Source organism: Neopsephotus bourkii, unplaced genomic scaffold (genome assembly GCF_033783945.1).
Source record: "Neopsephotus bourkii isolate Nb327-2 ecotype Australia unplaced genomic scaffold, CSIRO-AGI_Nbou_v1 NB_126, whole genome shotgun sequence".
Taxonomy (NCBI): Eukaryota; Metazoa; Chordata; class Aves; order Psittaciformes; family Psittacidae; genus Neopsephotus; species Neopsephotus bourkii.
This window is the reverse complement of record NW_026900643.1, coordinates 184,363-204,483: the sequence shown is the minus strand read 5'-3', so window position 1 is coordinate 204,483 and position 20,121 is coordinate 184,363. Positions and strand designations below refer to the sequence as shown.

General features: G+C 40.5%; 1 protein-coding gene across 5 annotated transcripts in view; it reads right to left on the bottom strand.

Annotated features, from left to right (window-relative positions):
* Window positions 1–20,121, bottom strand: part of XYLT1 (xylosyltransferase 1) — a 192,780-nt gene that overhangs the window by 56,127 nt on the left and 116,532 nt on the right. For all 5 annotated transcript variants that reach the window (XM_061366907.1, XM_061366917.1, XM_061366937.1 and 2 more), the window contains 2 exons: window positions 5,271–5,443; window positions 4,443–4,645 (listed from right to left, as the gene is read on the bottom strand). In XM_061366907.1, coding sequence (XP_061222891.1) covers window positions 4,443–4,645; window positions 5,271–5,443 — 376 coding nt within the window. The remainder of the gene's footprint in view (window positions 1–4,442; window positions 4,646–5,270; window positions 5,444–20,121) is intronic.

Here is a 20,121-nt window from a genome sequence, read left to right as displayed (position 1 = left end):
TTTATCACTACTAGGCTGTCCATCACATCTGGATTTGGCCGGAGTTCAAATAAAAGTGTTGATTTTGGGTAGTTATCTTTGCTAACAACTCTCCTAAAGAGTGAGGAGTGCAGGTCTGCTGCTGCCTGACTGGGCTGCTAACAGTGACCGGAGAAAAAGGTTTACCTGCTTCAAAAGATATCCTTCAAGTTTCTAAAGGAGCATAAACGTCTAGTTAAATAACTGGCATTTAGCATCAGCAATCTTACCTTGACCAACAGAGGGCAACACAATAAAACAAGAGCAGGTCAGCCAATAGTTCTTTGCTAGCTCATTTTTCTAAATTTATGAGTGTGATTCTAACTGATAAAGATGATCTCCATAAATGACAAAAAACTGGCACCTGTTTAAAGGACCTACCCCAGTCAGATCATCCCATTTACTCCCTAGAGTCTGTAGCTACCTTCCCCAGGTGCTATTTGAGTTATGATACACATTTCATTCAGGTTCCACACCAAAACCTCTATTGAACATGTCTCATTTGACCGAGTCTTCACAACGCAGGTTTTTATGGAAAATATGGCTATGCAACCTTTATCCTAACACGGTGATAAACAGCAAAACACAAGTAGTTTCACTGGGTTTCTTTTAAGTTCCTTTGTTATAGCTGATTGCTTATAATTGAAAATGTAGTTGTATCTGCATTACTGGCTCCATCAACAAGATACTCCATTTTCTTACTATTCTGAAGCACTCCCTAAGCTTCTGCTAATAATTTTGCTTAACCTTTATTAAAGACCAAGCATTAGCTGGCAATTAGATTTGAGATCAAAGCTCAGTGATTTACTGTAAATTATAAATAGTTCAAATGTTTCATTATGTTTATTCTTTATACAAGCTTTGTGGCCAGGTAAGCACTGACATGACATTCACTGCTAAATGATCTCATTAAACTTCCTAATTTAAGTGGTGCAACACTTCACCTGCCACATTATCCAAGGACTCCTGCATTGCACATTAAACATTCAGCATCAATAGATGCTCGACGATAGTTCACCTTGTTGAGAGTGAAATTTCAGTCCCTGAACATAAGGTTGACTACCTGATGCGGTCTGTCAGAGACAATAAATAATGCAAATAGATACTCATGTAAAGTAAGAGGTTAAGACATCAATAGATTTCCCACAGAGTTTTGAAAGAGACTTTCAGAAGACAAGATTTTAAATCATGAAAAAATGTCACTAAACTTAAAAAAGGTAAGGAAAAAGAAGGAAGGTTCTGGTTTCTTTTATTTCTTTATGAACACAGTGACTGAGAGAGATAATTTCCTGAGAACCCCCAAAGCATGTGCCCTTTTTTAATTCACAACCCCAGAGCAAAAGAAGAGGCAACCACACAACCTCCCACATCAGAGTTGCTTGTAGAGGTTTGTCTTTAGCCATTTCATCTCTGATATCCTGCTGAGAATGTTTAACAGAGCTGCATGGAGTCAAGTTTGGATAATGCACCACATCATTTCACTCAGGCCAATAAACAGCATCTTGCCTCATGATTAAAGGGAAACACAGTATTTTTGTTGGAGCTGCCTTTATGTTCAGACTCTTGTTTGCTAGCAATTTCTACTGCAGTAACAACTAGAAGCACATGGAATAGGACCTCCTTTGTGCTAGGTGCTGGACCTAAAGACTCCACAAAGTAAACATTACGGCACTGGGAAGAGTAATAGGGGTATCTGAATTTTCCAAACTTGCATATTTGTTCCCCTCACAAAATGAATGGCTCTAATATTTTTCCCCCCAGCCTCTATATAGTGTGGCCCTTAACATCTGCTTCTGGACTTACCATCTGAAGGATGAGGGGCTCCTTGCAATTGTAATGTGGTCTATGAACATACCAGACTGCTCCCCAGACAGATTTAGGCTTCATCATACAATATTAACCCCACATTCTGAATGTGTTTTTCTGACTTACAAGGCTGTGTTAGCTTTCATTATCAGAAGAGAAGTAGTAAAGGTTTCAGCATTACAGATGGGATGGCAGATGGGAAGCAAAAGCTTAATGTGAAGCAGCTCTGGATAAAAACTATTAATCCACAAAATTCATATGTTCTTATGCAGGGAAACCTAGCAAAAACACTGCAATATGACTAACCAGTGAGAGAAGTGTAATCTGCCCTTAGCCCATTATCTGACAAATCATGGCATGATGTCTGAAAGAAGGAAAAAACCTTCAGACACCCTATTTACTATTTCCCAGGAAAATAATCAGCTCTCCATGGGGTATGCAGAGAGGTAATACCTTCCTAAACATTATAAACAGTGTTAATTTATAGCATCTCCACTGTGAAAATGAAATGAACTCATATATATATATATTTGATGAGATAACATTTTCCAGGTTTATAGCTGCAATATTCTGTATTCAAAAAAACTTAACAGTACCTATAAGTCACCATCATTAAAGTTATAGCACTGAAACAGGCTTTTTACATTTTGTTGCAATGTGTGGTGTGGAGGAAGCACATGCCCATCAGTTCTGGTAACAGAATACTTTGACAGAAAGGGAAGCGAGCACTTCAGATGCCTGCCCTGCTGCTGAGTGTTCACCATGCAGCTCTGAGAGTGGCTGCAACAGAGGAGAGTGACCTTCAAGAACTTCCCCCAGTGAAGAAACACACGCCTGGAACTTTTCCAGCTGAATGGCACTTGTTTAGGGTTTGAATGATTGTAAGATACCACAGCATTATTACAAAGACTCCATTAACTGGCAAACTGACTACAGTCTACTCAACAAACCCCATGATTGTTTATGGCCATGTCTGTAAGTGAATGTTCCCATTTGGCCTTGTGGTTTAACTGGTTCCATAGCGAACTAAGAGCAATTGCGACCACCACAGGTCATGACCTCAGCATTACATGATGTTTAGGGTGGACTCAACACCACAGAAGGATAACTGGATACATCTGCGGAACTATTCTATAATATTGCACCTTCAGCAATTATTCTCCTACAATTTATCTTACTTGATTCAAAGTACCATCACCTACCTCTCCCTTTATGACTTTGCCTTAGTCTACTTTTTATCATTGGTGCAGCATACCCCACTGGAAGGCAAATGATAAGGAATAACAAGCTAGCTTTTCCCAAAACTCAGGAGATACACGGGGAACTACATCCTCTCCCTTACAAGCAAGGATAAAATGTCAAAATTGTTAAGTCTCTTCCTGTTGGATACCAGAAGTTTTTTAATTTGATGCAATAAGAAATACTGTGATTTCTTAATTCTAATTCCCATGTTCCAGTATCAATGCAGTCTCTGTGACTCCTGTGCTCTTCCCTAATTTTTCTTCCCAAAATGTGTTGTGTGTCACTGACAATGCTTAGAAATGGGCAGCAGCAATAAAGCCTTTTTGTCAATTCTCACAAAATCCTTCCTAAGGCATACGCTCATGGTTTTTTCCATTTTTCATTTTAGCGGGGATTTCAGCAGCCTCAGGAAGGGACCCATACTTTGAGAGAGACCTTGCAGAAACCTAATCAGTGAAAGTATCTAATATACTTTTTTTTCTGAGAGTATTAAAAGCATGTGATGTCATCACTCATCAGAAAATTGCCCAAGTTACTTCCCCTTTCATCTATTCATTTCAACATACAGGGAAAGAGAACTCACAAGGAGAACTTCCTCTTTCCCTCTTCTTGATAATTCCAATAGCCTACAACCCAACAGTTTGGGAAGGCTGGTTGTCTGGTTTTTTTATGAACTATCTACTGCACAATGCAGTAAAACTTACAGAATGTAGCTGAGGAACCTGTGCGATGTAAACCCAGAAAGAATATGATTTCACTTAAAATCATGAGCCTTGTCATGTGGTGGTATGTGGAGTTCTTTGCCTGATATTATCTGAATATTCAGGCAATGGTTGGTGCTGAAGATATAATTGACTCCTAGCAACTTCTCTGTCACTTCTACTATCGTTATCCTCTGCAGAAAAAGTACTAAACAAAGGATACATTATCTTCACTGAATCTATATTCATACTTTCAGCACTTTCTGACACATCAAACCAAACTGTTGATCAGCCCTGGAAGGTATGAATCTCTTCACCCTGGGGTTCATTTGCTGAGCTCCAGTACTTCCTGCTACTTATCCTCTCTTACAGGTACCCCTTGCTGGAAACAACAACTAAATAGAGCAGCCCTTACTCAGTAAAAGTGAAGAGCCAGCACTGCTAGCCTGCTGCAGCCCCTCCTATGTAAGTGGCAGGCACACAGCAGTAAGTTGAATGTCTCCTTGGCTGTCAGACACCAGCATCACCAAGAGGAGTCTTCTGCTGTATGACAGATGAAACTGCCCCTCTGACCTCTGCTTCTTGCAGCACAGCCTGGACATGCCAACTCTTATATCCTTCAGTATGTATTTCCTTTAGGAACAAACATGTACATTCTTAAAATACTCATTGTACCTGATTGGGTAGTCAGCAGCACTGAGGTTAATGAAGAAATCCCATGGCCAGTCATTCATCTCCATTAAGTCCCTCATGGCCTGCAGGTAGGTGGTCAGAAGACTTGCTCCTCCCCAAATAGTTGCCATTCTCCAGGAAGTGACTCTCACATTTGGGTACTGGTTAGCGAACTGGAGCACTTGCCGGTGCAAGTAATTGGATCGCTTTACAGGAGAAAAAAGCAATAGATTCAAGTTACTCTGTCCAAAAGTGTTTTTTTCTGTATTCAGTAACCACCAACTCTTGACTCACTGCCATTGCTTTGCCCTTACTTACCTTTGCTAATGTTATTTGAAAATGCACAGACTTCTATTAAATTCTCTTTATTATAAACACGGTATTCACAAATCAGTGCAACTAGCTCTTATTTATCATTTGTTACTAGGAGATTCGGAAGGGCTTTCGTTGAGGAGGTGACTGTTACTACCTCCCTTTCACATTGTGAACTAAAGTAACTTGTGCAAGGCGGCACCTCAGGTCAGCTCTCCATTCAGTGGGCTACCACTGTCAGTCTGTATCAGCTTATCAATTACTGTTAACTGAATGTACAACAGACGTGGACAGATACAGACATAAGGAGAAATGAGAGCTCTTACATAGAGAAGATAACAAGAAAGGAAAAAACCACAAAAACAAAAACCAGAAAGAAGAGGCTCCAACCACATAACAGATGGAGAGACAAAAAGTGACATGCACTTATGCAGCAGAGGTAAAGAGAGGATGAAGATGACAAAAATGAGCAGACTGACAGATGGCGAGACAGGCAATTTATAACCAGTGATATATTACCTTGTCAACATGAATGTAATAAAAATGGTCTTTATGGTAAATAGCCTTAAACATGCGTTGGAGCTGCCGAGAAGCTCTGCCATGAACAACCAAGACAAATGCGATCCTGACTGGGTTGGCTGGCATGTATTCTACGGAGTCCTCATCCCACTGTACATTGTTGTTGGCTTTTCCTGTTCGAAAACAAAACACATGACATCTCTGAGTGTATCCACAGGGCATGGGTGTAGAGAGCAGTACACATTTCACCTCAGCTCTTTCTTCAAAAGCAGTTTCTGCAGAGAAAGGTTAACTCCTGAGGGGTGCCAGCTGGCATGCCATCAAGATTGTACCCCTCTGTCACTGTACAGGGTCATCACCCTGGGCACCATGCCTGCGTGCCTCAACCTGGACAAGGCTGCATGAACATGAATAAGGACCCAAATGTTTATGAGTCAGACAAAGCTCTCTCTACCTGGGTACACACGTGAATCTTCAAAGGAGTCACCTCAAGGCTTATGAGTACTGTTCCAAGTTTTCAAACAATGCCAACGCCAACATTCCCCTTGCTCCCCCAGAAATGAAACCCCCCATTTATCAAGAGATGCTCACTCCTGTGAGCAGCACAGCTCTGCTGGGAAGCTGGTGACACTGCCAGTTAACCACAGCTGAGGATTATCTCAACTGATAGCATGTATTCATATCAGCAGGAGTATCCTAGAACATTGAAATGGCAACCCACATATCTTAACTTTTTCATGTAGGAGAGGGGCTATCACAATCCTATTCAGAATTTAAGCTCATTCTTACTTGAACCAATGAATTTCTGGTCTTCATCTTCCGAAGCAAACACTGCCATGTAAGGGTAAGGCAGGATGTACTGATTAACTGAAGAGCTGCAGAGACATTTTTACTCAGGAATTTCAAGTGCTTTGGTTTTGGTTTGTGCAGCACCAATTCAAAACCCTGAACACCATGTAAGAAAAACATGATGTTACCCAAAACCTGATATTCATTCTTAAGTTAACAGCTTCTTGAGTGCTCTGACCTTGTAAGGACCTTTCTCAATAACAATGATTTAGGAAGAACCTGAAATGTTGAATATAAGTAGGACAAAGAAGGAAAGTGTTACAAAGTTCAAAAGCACCCTCCTACCCCAATTTTCCTTTTGCATATTTAAACTCCTCTATTTTAAATGAGAGGCAGTATCATTGTCTCAAAGTTACTTAGTCCCTTCTCGGCTTATTTCCTCTAAAAGTTAAATCCATTTTACAGTCCCCAAAAGTCTGAACTAGTGCTTATACTGAAAATACATATTTAATTACTGGAAATGCATGTGAACATGAGCAGCACTGAAATGTTCATTTCCCATTACAAGTACAGGTTTGGAAATGGCTGCACACAAGTGGAACCAGGTAGAAGCAGCAGCTAAACCATGTGCGAGAACATTACCACAACTGCCTTTGACCATACGCAATGCTTTGGCCACATAGGATACTGCCAACTCAATGCACACCTATGTTCTCAACAAATAACTAGCTTAGCAAAACTGCCCAGCCAGGTGCATAAGTACTTGAGCCTGCTTGCTTTGAAAGAGCAAAGTATCTCCTTTGCTCTCCCAGAGAAACGACAGAATTGGGTTTTACATTCTTTTACAGGAAATACTCATCCCCTTATATTTTCCTCATCATCAGAAAAGCTGTTTTTTTCCTACCTTCCAAACAAAACCCTGATGAGCCAATTAAGTGTCCAAGTGAGTCAGAAATAAACTGATGTCATTCAGCATATTCCAAGTGTCCAGAGCAAATATTCATACTATTAGAGGTTAGAATTTCCTAATTGACTTGAAGGGGACTCAGGGAAAAAAAAGCACCTCAGCAAACTTGGGAGTTTACAAGGTGGATCTTCTAACAGCTATCAAAACCCTCAGGTCTGAAAGTGCAAATGCTGAGAAGTTCCTAACTCAACCATCCTCTTTTCAACTTGTCATGGATCCTGTTTCTTCCTAAAACCACTGAGGATTTTATCTAGGTAAGTCATGCCCAGTTTCTGCAGTAGTGCTTTTTGGGGATGCTCCCATTCTCCTCCTACCTCCACGTACCCACTGTCTGAAGACTCTTTCTGCAGAGAGCAGGGACACATAGGTTTGTGCTAGGTTGCAAGACAAACTTGAGGCTGTATCTGTTACCAGGTTATCAGACAGCTTGAGTACAGCCACAAAGCCCACTGCGCCTTCCAAAACATCTCCATTCTCTGGAATAAGGCTCTTTGCTGAACTATGTAAGCGGCTAAAAGGCAGCTATGTGCCTATCCAGGAAGATTATGTATCACATAGACACTGAACTCAGAGTCATACTGAACACAGATACTGAGCCTACAGAGTCCCAGAGGCTCACTGCCCCATGTAAAAGACCCTTAGCTCTCTGCAGCTGTATTGCTCGCAAGTTGATGCAAACTGATGGCCCCCAATTGTATTCAGAACACCCATTTTGAAATGATTCACTCAACTTTAAATGAGACACAAACAACTTAAATGGTATTTCTTTGGGAAAAAGAAAAAAAAAGCCCATCACTAATTCAATAAGACTCTAATGAACACCATTAGAAGATTAGAAGAAAGCTTAAATTTCATTTCTTCTATAATTTCTACTTTATTATGGCCATTTCTTTATGCTCAGTTGTGCCATTTCTCCGGCATAGCTGATGAGTTTCCCAATGCGTGTGCTCTGGGCTCCTGCACAGCGAAAGCGGCAGAAAGGGACTGCGAAGGAAAGAAAACATGCTTGCAAGGAGAACTGACAGGGGAATGAAGGGCAATTGCAATTGCTAAACCAACCCATTTTTCTTCTAAACTGCTTTGATTTCAAGCTGATGATGCCCCATCAATGGACTCAAATATTTTTAGTAGTTTTCATTATATTTTTGGATAACTCTCTTCTGAAATTAGTGGCTTTCTGCAGAGATATGTAGAAGGTGAGGAGAATTTAAAATAGCCACATTGTGGGTCTTTTATTTTAAACTAACTTGCTTTCAATACCCACGCTATCATTTACCTAGCAATTACTAAGAGCAAAATCCTCCTGAATTTGCACCTGAAATGCAATCTCACTTCATCAGGTTTCTCTAATAAATTCCTGTAGTGACTTATTTTCCTCTCTGCTATTTTCCTACTTTAACATCTTTTCCATGTGCTCACTCTTTCCTTCTTATTTTATAGTCCATTTTCCACCTGCACACTACCATGGGTTTTTTTATTCTAATCCTATTCTTGGCTGCCTGGAATTTCACAAAGGTGAGAATGTATTTTTCCATCTGTCAGAATATCTGCTACTTCTGCTCTATATGGTTACCTTCCTGGTTTTAGCTGTGGCTGATTAGCACCCTCTCTTTTGCAGCCTACTTCACTGATAAAGAACCAGCCTGCTTTGCAAATAAGTTTAAATTGGCAGGAAACATTCAATTGAGTATCTGCTTGTGAAAAAATACAGTAGGACTTGAGAGCTGTATGAACCATGTCAAAATCTGAACAGCTCTAGCCACCACATTTCTATAATACTTGTGCATACCAAAGGCTTGCCCATCATGTTAAAGCCTGCATATTGATGACCTGCCTCTCATACAGGAGCACATCCCCTTCTGGGTGTTGGGACAGAGGACACAGGAGATGAATGAGATGATGTCACAACACCATACCATCCAACAATGACACAAATCTAAAAGGATTTTAAGGAAGAACTTGCATTTGATAGCTACATTACACCACCATTTGCCACATGCACTAAAGCTTGCTCAGGGGGCTAATTCAGGTGGTCTCCACTCTCGGTCACTTCAGTCCAGCAAAAAGCTGTTGCCAAGATCACCCTTCTCTTCCTGGTCCCAAAGATCCCTTGACAGTATTTGCACCTCTGTTCACTCTTCTCACCCACCAGGTACAGAGGAGTCATTGGCAGTTCCTTTCCCCTGTGGGTGCTCCCCACACTCAGCCCTCATGAATATTTTGCCCCCCTCCATGCATCACCATCTGTTGTCACAAGAAAAGTAAGCCAAGCCAATACAGGAGAATTCCCATCTTATCCTGCAGTGATAACTGGGGGCAGCCTCAGTGGGACTGGAGCTGCACCCCACCTCACCTAAAAAGCTTCCCCAAGTGTGGGCATTGCCTATTGAGTGAACTTTCCTACATGTTTAGGGAATTCTCTTTATCTAGGATAACTTGGGCAGATTGGCGTTTTATACAAATTAATAAAAAGCCCGTTGTTAATATAAGGTAAAACAAAACCCATGAAGAATATTACATTACAGTTACATCTTGGGAGCACATCTCCAGCCTCAGAAATAGCTTTGCACATATGAGTGAGTGGGGAAAGTGAATGGAGTGTCCTCTTTACAGCCATCTGTCACAGATGAAACAGTAGCTCTTGCCTGGAAGCAACAGGACTTGTCTTAAACTTCATCAAAGTTGCTGTTTCATTACGTGATGGGAACAGTGGATGGAAGAGTGGTTTCTCATGCTGCCTTGCTTCAGAGAAACTGCCACATGGAACTCTCAGCAGAAGTGGCAGGGCTCACCCAGCTCATAACAAACTTTTTCTAGCCCTTGTATGAAAGTGTATTTATTTTGCTATTCTACACTGACAACAAAATGTGCCATTTTGCTCTGTGACCAAATGCCTTTCACAAACTTAATGAGAAAAGAAAATGTTGCCCTTTGGGATTCCTGCTCAAAGCAGGACAGGACTGACACCAACCGATGTGTGTTAGCAGGAAAACCTGGAGCTGTTTTTGCAGGTAACAGTAGAATCTCTGCAGTACAGAATCCAGTGCAGTTTCAGCTTGCACTTTCTAGAGCCCAGAGATATCAATATAATTAAGAGTTTAATCTTCAACTATTGCAGTATTACTAAATGCCAGGATAATAAACACAGTGCAATCATTTTTGTATTTGCAGCAGTGCCACATTATGCTCAATCATCCAGCAATATAACTCAGAGCCAACCTGCTAATCTTATATTGTTAATTAATGAGATCATCAGACTTCTCCAGCAGCATGAAGCAATTCCTAATGACTTTTGTGAGCTGTATTATTTTTTGTTACTCCATCCATCAGCTTCTATTTTCAGGTTGGTTTTGTCCTGGCTGTTCAACAGAATAGGTCTGTGCAAAGATACCTGGATGCTGCTGATTTCATCTGAACACAGCTGCGTATGTGTACTCTGCCTTGATAGCATGAATCAACGGATAGATGACATCAGAAGGGTTATTGCTGTGTTGTTCAGCACACTATTTACTGCTATTACATCTATAAATGCAATCAGAAGCCTTGTCATTATAGCAGGAGTACCAGCCATAATCACTCCAAAGAGGCAGAGATCTACAGTCCCTACTTAAACTCACAGGAGCAGCCCCATTCCCTTCAGCAGGACCACTTCTGCAACAGGCAGCTGAGTGGTAGCTGCTGAACTTACATTTCCACTATAAACTCCTGCTTTTCAATTGCTCAGAACTCATAATATCACAGCAGGCTGAAAATTTCAAGGCTTGGCTTTCCTCTGAAAATGTTTTCCATTTTGGTTGAACAAGGCAAAACTAGTTCTGCCCTGTTCAAATGGTGACAAGACTGAAAAAACAATGCATTCCTTCATTTAGAAAACCCATTTTTTGTAAATGAGCTAGTAATGGAAGTAGCTGGAGTTATGTAAGAACAATAAAAAACTTCACTGAACAATTTAGCAGTGAGCCATCAGGACTTGATATAAAGTCTTTGTCTGAGGGCTTCCTAATAGAAACATTTATCTGGACATATCCAGAACTCTTGCTGGATCCATTACAGCAAGCGCCTTATTCGCCATCAGGCTCAAGAGGGGATGTTCTGTATTGCTGAAGTACCCTCCAGTGAAGACACCTTGCATGGGGCAAGGTAACTCCTGAAGCACAGCATGTGTTAATCATACTTAGATGAAAAAGCAATTTTCCCTACTCTAGAACCTAGAATACTACCTTTAGCAACATTAATCCCAACTTTGGGATACCAATTTTCACCTGCAGTCTAGGAAATGATTCATTTTCTTTAGTGAAAGAAAAGATTTTAAGGTGAGCACTGATTTTTTTTTTAATTATTATTACTAATTATATGTAAAATGCCCACTGGTCTTTTCCCAGTGTAAAAGACCCCTCTGGCAAAAAAAAAGGTTATTCACCAAAAGCAGGCTGAGCAGCATTTGGTGAATAGTTATACCGACAACTAACCAGACAGGCAGAGCTCTGTGTATCAGGCACATCCTGCTCACTGCCAGGCCACTGCCTGCTTTCCTGTGCGTCTAAGAAGTGGCATGAACAGATTGTTCAGTATCTCAATCAGCACCTTTGTGTGCCAGCTGAATTGGGCACACCCAGATCAAAGAGGGGCTGCATTTCACATCTAGCGAAACAAACCAAGCTCCTGATGAAGCTAATGCATGGCCATACATACGCGTAGCTTCATTCCATGGGTTTTAACTTGCTCAGCAAAGGAGGACAGATGAAATCAGATGAGAAGATCTGTGCGGGTGCCCACAAGGCACAGGGATTTGAGAGGGATGTTTATGGTTTATATAATGAAATGTTGCTAGTTCTGTTTGGTGGATTTCCTTAAACCTGCTGTTACCCACTCTGTAAGTTCGCATTGAGCACTTTGGACAAAATTTCAGAAATCACACTGCCATTGAAAAGTGGATATCAATTTATTCGCATTAATGTTTTATCTTGACAACCCTGCTCCAGAATTTTTCATTCTCAGACTCTACCATGAATTACAGAAGCAATTTATGATCCTCTGTAAGTTCCTATGATCAAGTAACCCATAAGCAAAAAATCAATGCAAGGTAGGCGGTAAGCAGTGAGATGTAATTTACAAGCACTCGACGGTGAGTCCATTTAACATTAGAGAGACAGACTTCAGTAATGTTCTTTCCATGCTGAGCAGAAGCCCTCACTTGGAACAAAGGAGCTGCTGATGTGGGCAGTTTAAGTCTGCTTTAATCATTTCAGAGGGTGACAGCAAACTTTGCGCAGTCTGAGAAGAGCCACTGCCTTAAAGCTGGACAATTCTCTTCGGGAAATCACTGGAAGTTTCTCTACAGTGAGTCTGTGAACTGATAAGCAGCTCCATATTCCTTCAGAACTTCAATAAAAAGGGAAACTCTATGTCACTACAGATCTAGGCAAGTTCTGCTGCAGTCCCTGTGGTGGTAAGATGTCTCCCTTGTCTAATAAGAACAGAAAAATTGAAGTGCATGAAGAAAGAAAGGTATGAAGATAGAGGGCACATGTAGAACTGCTCCATATTCACCTCTGAATCATAAGAAGATGAACTGTTTCTATTTTTTCCCAAGAAAAAAAAAAAAGGGAAAAATTAAAAATTCTGTTTTGGAATTTGAAAGAAAAAATTTCCATCCCAGCTTTTTCATCCTTCTGTTATAGGTATTTAACATTTGTGCTGCATGCATCACTTCCAAGACTCACACAAAGACCCTACTGGAGCAGGTATCATCCATTAAGCAAATCCAGAAAGATACCCAGCACCAGAGAACTTAGTGGATGTTTTTCACATGACTTAAAATGAAGAAATAAGAACCTTGAGAACAAAGACAGAAATCTTCTGAATCACAAAATCCATAGAAATAGTTGGAATAACACAAGACTGGTCAAAATCAATCTCAGTACAGAACTTCAGGTTATGCATATGCATACCTGTGCGTGTGCTGTGGCAGCAGTTACCTTCACTCAATCGCAAACAAAACCAGGGTGCATTTGGTTTGAAGCAGCCTGCCATATTTCAATCAAAATCTCCCCTCCGTCTCGCAGTCTCCAGTAGTCACTGAAACCATTTTTATGATTTGCAAATGACCAACTGATCATCAGATCCCACTATACTGCACCTGCAGCACATACTAAACTTAATTTACTGCAATACTTACCTAGGCAGACCAATGATCTCAGTAACAAGCTTGCTTTTCTGACTGTTCTAATTATGAAAATGGTAGCATCCCTGGGAGACAAATCTCAATTATTTGTAGTTTTGCTGGAGTGTGTTAGCCAAGCATTTTCTCCCTTTTCCCACTGACTCTCATGAATAAATAAATAACACTCAAAAGTAACAGCAAATTAATGTTGAATTAGAATGAATTTCTTAATAATAATATTTATCATATCAATTAACACCCAATTAGCACATCAGGATCAGTGTTACCAGGGTGAATACAAAATGCCTTCTGAATGAGCAATAGGTGATTTTTACAATATTCAGTGACATTACTGGACTTTAGAGAAGTAATACACAGCAGATCCAACAACAGACATAAGTATTCTTTGCAAAGACTATGTGTTCCTTGGGCACCTTGCACCTTAGTTTGACTGAACATTTGCGAGGCAACACTCCTGAAAACTACACAAAAAAGAGAAACCCCACTATTTACATGTACCTGTACCATCACAGCTGTGAGAAAATGCTCTAATAGGAGACTTTTCCAGCCTGGCTCAAGGACTAATCAGCAGCCCGTTCAGAGTGGGTCCCCCAGCTCACAGTCAAAACCAACCAGCTAATCACAGAAACCAGGAATGATTTGTGAATGCACCAGTTCTGTGACAATCACTCAACACAAAAGAAAAATAAGCACTCCAGTCTTCCATGGTTAACACAAAAGGTATGAAGGTTTTCTCATGTGTGGAGCCACCTTCCTCTCCCCAGGAGCTCACTGCAGGACAAGGCACTTCATTCAGGTCTTGGGGCCCATGAACTGAGTCCCACCCAGAAGACTGAAAGGGAAACCTTGTGCTCATTACCAGGGGAGAGGTTACAGAAAGAAATAAAAGCAGCTAAAGGGTTGAGATATGTTTCGATATCTTACCCACCGCTGACTGTTGCTAAGGATGCTCCTTTCAACACTCCAGAATTGATGAGAACTGGAATTTGTCAGACGAGATAAGTCATCCCACCACTCCCAAGAAAATTGATGATACAAGCCCAAAGTGAAGCATTTATAAAACCTCATCCACTATTTTAGCTTTCTGGACACACCAACAGCATCCTGGCTTCTACAAAACCAGCACTGCAGCACTAGGAGGTACCCAGTTCCTCTGGGCAGCTTGGTTAGCTGGTGCATATTATGAGCCATGGGCCACCAGCACATCCTTCCTGGAGAGCCTCTACCAGGGCTGCTCATTGGTAATTGAGCTGCCTGCAGTCTCCTGCCCATCTGGTCAGCACAGTGAGGAGATTCACACTGCCCAAGTGCAGCAACACAATTTAAGTGTCTAGTTTAACACAAAAGCCTTTCCAAACAGTCTGTGGAGACAGAAAAACACTCCAGAGGCTGTTCAAGTGATGGCAAGAAAGGCAGAATTGGCCAGTGGCAACAATGCACCTTTACAAGGCTCCTTTCTGCTGTTAGACGGTTTCAGGCAACAGTGGAGGACCATAGGTACATCAGTCTCCTCCTAGTATAGTACAGCTGTTGCCTGAGGACACGGCTGATGGCAACCCAGAGGTGCTCCTGTGTTCCGCAGTTTGCTCTAGTGTCACCTAAATTAGACAACCGAGTACTGATTTAGGTGGCCTGACACACCAGAAGTCGCCTTCTCGCTGCAGATGGATTACATCCCAACTTGGAAACCAATGGCAGGCTTAATGCTGTTCATGCCAAAGCCAACTCTGGCTTTGGAGTTGTCTCTTCTCTATGCTGAAGGAGCTTAGTCCCTTCCCCACTGAAGAAGCCTTCAGATTTCTTACGCAGGAAAAGAAGAAAACACAGAAAATGTCCTTATTTCAGTTCAGACTTCCTCTCTGCCTCAAATCATCAGCAAGTCTGACCCTTCAAAGAGCAGAAGCTTGAAAGCCAACCAGTTACTGCAGAGCAACAAGGAAACATGAAACAAGAAAGTAACAATATCAATGTTACAAGTCCCAAGCGGAACAGCAATAGCACTGAATCAAGGCTCACGCCTCAAATCAGCATTTGAAACAGGCTTTGCTGATCCTGGTGCCCATTTCTGTGTTCTGCTGTGTGTCTGGAGACTGGCCCATCCATAACCTCTACTTCATTTATTTCTATCATACTTACAGCACAAATAACCAGTAAGGAGTGAAAATATAAGCAATAACAAAACAAGTTTCTACTTCACATAACCTCCCAGGAGATACTTATGTACTACTGAGGCTGTTAGGAAATGAATAGGCAGATAAAAGCATGTTTGTTCCCTGCCTGATCAATGTCTTCCTGTTCCATTTTACTGTGCTGTCATCTTTCAAATCTTATGTAAAGTATCTTTTCCCCAGATATTCTTAAGAAATGAACAGTTAATCATTATAATCAGCTGGGTAAGGCCAGGACCAAGTTAATTTACACCATATGAGGATCTTGTCTTCTAACTTGAAATTAATTCTTCCTTTGAGATTTCCATTACATCTGTCTCCTATTTTTTGAATGCAGTATCAGAAGGACAGTCTGCCTTTACTCTGTGCCCAAGATCATTATGAACATAATGTTGGAAACAGACCAAAAAAGTCAGTACTTTTATAGGTATTTTACACAGCTAGTTTGAAAAGGTCTAGTTAGGTACTGGGAGTAAAGACTGACACTGGCAAAAGCAAAAATAAACCCACATACCTGTGCTTTGTGCCCATATGTTGTAAAATGTGAAAGTTCAGCCTTACGTTTCAGCTAACACTGGTTGCACTGCAAGTGAAATTAATAGGAATTTCACAATAGACAGAAGAGAGAGAAAAGATAAATAGTACATGTCTGGGCAGTTTCACTCCAAAGCTGCCAGGCTTTGCTTCCTCTGAATCCCTTTGAGACAAGCTTTATAAAAGCTGCAGGGCTGGGTCATAGCTGAGCACTTTAAAGAACCTAACAGTGTGGCAATAAAAAATGCGCGAGAGAAAATATTCATGTATGTGTAGGTACCATAAATACATATACACACACATTGTATACACTGGTAGGTTAGCTAAGAAATAATTGGAACTGTAATAGTTCAACTAAAACAACACACCTAAATAAATCAGCAGAAACAAATACAGTTTCTGCACTCAGAGAGTATTTTCTCAGCATGTGTGCTGACACATAACTACTGTCAAATACCCCATCAATGGATACGGATAAGCAATGGTCTTCCCAAACGACTGAAAGTAGATCTCCTCCCAAGAAAGACAGCTGCAGAAGCTTGGCCACTCCATTTCTGCAGGCTTTCCCTAGGAACACTTGTGATTTCTTGTTATCTCTGGTCAGCGAAACCAGCCTTATCTGGGCAGAGACATCAGCTCCAATGTTAGCAGATTCACCTCCACCTCTGCAGATCATGAGGCTCAGCTGAGCTGGTACCCCAAGCAAGACCAGGGCATTTCCAGCCTCCCTGCTTACAGTTCCCCAGTTTGTCACCCACTGCTTAAAAGGCTCCTCAGCTGACAAAGTCCTTTTGATGAGCACAAGTCGGATCTATTAGACTGGAATTGAAGCACTGAATGCTTTTCCAAGATCTGTGCCTTCCCTCAATATTGGCATTAATCAATATGATCATTTTACTTTTCTCTGTATTATGTGCATTAAATAATTCTGTGTAATTGAAATTTCTAAAGACGTTTAAAATCTTACCTTGTCTACCTCACACTTCCTGTGTAAAGCACTTCTCATTTGTCCATCTGAATAGTAACACAGGAATTAATTTTATCATTGATCAGCTCTTGCACTTCAAGAAAGCTTGTTAGCATGTATACCACTTAAAGGATGAGCATGAATTTTACCCAACAGAGAAGAAAAAGAGGACCAGTCTTCTCTTAGCATATTACTTGCCAGACATTGGAATGCAGCATAATTATATTGTGACATTTCCAATAGCAAACAGATTCTACTGTAAGCAATTAACACTGGTTCCTTTGGCAGACATCAAAAGATTAGTTGCATAGTATGCTAAGTAGCAATAATGTTTGAATAAGAAACAACACCGCACTACTTTAATTAGATTTTAACATATATGGATAGGTCAAAATACAGGAAAAATAGATGGATTTAATTCTTGCACAGGCCACACCCTTATATTTCAAAATTGCTCATTAATGTGGAAAATCTTCAGGAAGTAAATCTGAACATTTTTTGAACAAACAAGCACTAGTGACAAGAAGTACTCCAATCTAATTAAAATGAAGAGTTTTGGTCTGTGCACTGTGTATTACAACCTATGTCTTTCTTTCTAGAGATGGGAAAGCTAGGCTGGACTCCCATTCCTGGCTGGAATACTTTCCAGAAGCTGCTTCTGATCAAGAGGGATTAGTAAAGATGGTTTAAGAAGGAAAAAAAAAACCAAAATAAAATCAGGCATTAATCCTCTAAACATTTCATAGCCAACATATCTTTAATACAATCCCCTTAATCCAATTAGGGTGCTTTGAAAATCATATCTTGAATTCCATGCTTCATTGAGATCGGTGCTGTGCAAGTGAAACAACCCTTTACAAGAGAGCTGCTAAATGCCTTCTTCACTTCCCAGCTGCATCCACTGTACCTAAATCCAAACCTTGCCTCAGACATGCTGGCTCCAGTGCTGCAAGCTACGCTGAAGCAAACACGTGTGCCTGAACACGTCAGTCATTTCCCAAGCCATTTCTAAAACACGAGAGTTTTTAAATATTCAAATCTCCTACACTCATAAACATATATAATGAGATAAGCATGAGGTACTGAAGACACAATTTTAACTCCCCCTTTCACACCTGAATATTAGTTACTTAGATACACCACTAATAATAATCAGTACATCCTTAGCAGCTGGGTAGAGATTCTGGCCTTTTGACATTCATCCCTTTGAACCAATAAGGAAAACAATAACCAGTACAATATTTTTGCAAGCAAAGAACAAATTACTAATCATTAATAGAGCTTGATTTTTCAGATGTTCTCATGAAAAATATTTGGATGGGTGCTCACAAAGATCTATATTCACACTTGCTTTTACGGACAAAGAATAGAAAGAAACAGCACACTGTTGCTAAAATAAAGGACTTTCACTCTATTACTCCATCACAATATAAAAAGATCCCATTAACATACCACTAGAGGAAAACAAAGGAAAATCAAATTGCTGGCAACAGAAAATGTTCAGCAAAAGCAAAATAAATTGATTTTTCTGTATTTGACTAGACATTTCAGATTTGCTGTTAAAAAACACCAATGTGCAGAAAATGTCATTTTACTGACTAAATAAGTTACTGGCTGCTGTTAAAAGCATCTGGGGAGAATTTGTATGTGAAATACAGTCTTGAAATAATACTGTAATTTCTAAACCAGAGTTATGAATTTCTCTCAGATTTTAACAAGTCTGTGATGCCCTTGGATGTTAAGGAGCTGCTTAAACAGTAACATGTAGAAGAGTCTGCTCCATACTGCAAAAGATAAGTATCTGTGCAATGTTTAAATAAATAAATAAATAAAAATCAATGCTGACCTTCTACAGACAAAAATAATACTGGATATCATTTCTGACATTATTTTAGCTCTGCTCCTCGGAGGCTGTCCTCCCATCCTGCAACTCTCCATGGTAGCAGTCAGAGGCACTAAATTTGGCACCAGGCACTTGCCATTTACTGGCAGCTGGGTCTGATCCTGTTGCCTCCCTGCTGGCAAGGTTTTAGCAGGACCTTGGTTTCAGGGAGGCTCTGCTTGTGCACAGCTTATCGCACCCCACGGAATTTGGGGAGTTTGGCAGATGTGAGCATGATGTATTAGCGTGGTTCTCTAGGAATAACTTTGTGGTACAGTGTACTATGAGACAGGGCACATGTCCAAGTAGTTATGCATTTTAATTACATAAAGCAAGTGCTAGAAAATGCTTTGAAGCTCTAGATGTAATGCAGCAGCACTGGCTTCCAATGTAATTGTTTTTTTTCCTGCTACCTGTTCACTTATACACAGGCTACTCAACCCCTGATACCATAAGGGAAGGCTTATAAAAAAGAAAATAAAAAAGAAATAAAACAAAGCTCATACATTCAGATGCAATTCAGTTTCTCCTACTCTATGAAGATGGAACCCAAACTAACCAAATTCATTCACAAGTTGGCTTCTATGGTACAGTAGGACATAAAAATCACCAACTGGCAGCAAAACTGCTAAGCAAAACTGATTTAGGAGATGAAAAAGTGTGAAACACAAGAAACATTTCGCAGATTGTAAAATGACATGTTTATTTTTTAAAAAAGAGACTAGGGAAAAGAAATATTGGCAGAGCACAGAAGTACGAACCAAAAGACTCCCTGGCTGTCAGCTGGTTAAAGCTTGCCATTAACTGCAAACTCCTGGACTGAAGAGCAAGTGCTCTGCAACTCTCAGCCACTGAGCACCTGAGTGACAGCAACTACATCAGCACACAGGGTACGTTAGACCAGTCCTCTAATTAACACTCTGAGCATCCTCAGGAAAAGAAAGATGAGGAGGTGAAGGGGGAAAGAGAGACAAGGGAGAAGCCCCAACAGGTTTGTTGCAAAAATTGTGATATAATTCACTACCTACAGGCTAGGATTAGTAAGGATCCTAATGCTAGTACCTCAAATACAGAGAGGTACAAGATCACAGGACCAGAAGATCAAGAATCACTGAAGTCTCCAGTTATAGCAAGGTCTCCAATTACAATTGCAGCAGCTGCTGCAAACTCTTCTGTGCGGCTGTGGACTATTAGGAACTCATTCTTGTGATAGTGTATGAGCTAAAACCCCTCAAAGATTATTTTTAATTATAGCTAAGGATAGATGTTACTTTTTAAGGCAAGGAGTTTGTTATGACTAGCAGAAACATAATTATTTTCAGTCATCTGCTGGTTTAATTTCAGTCCACCTCCTGCAGCA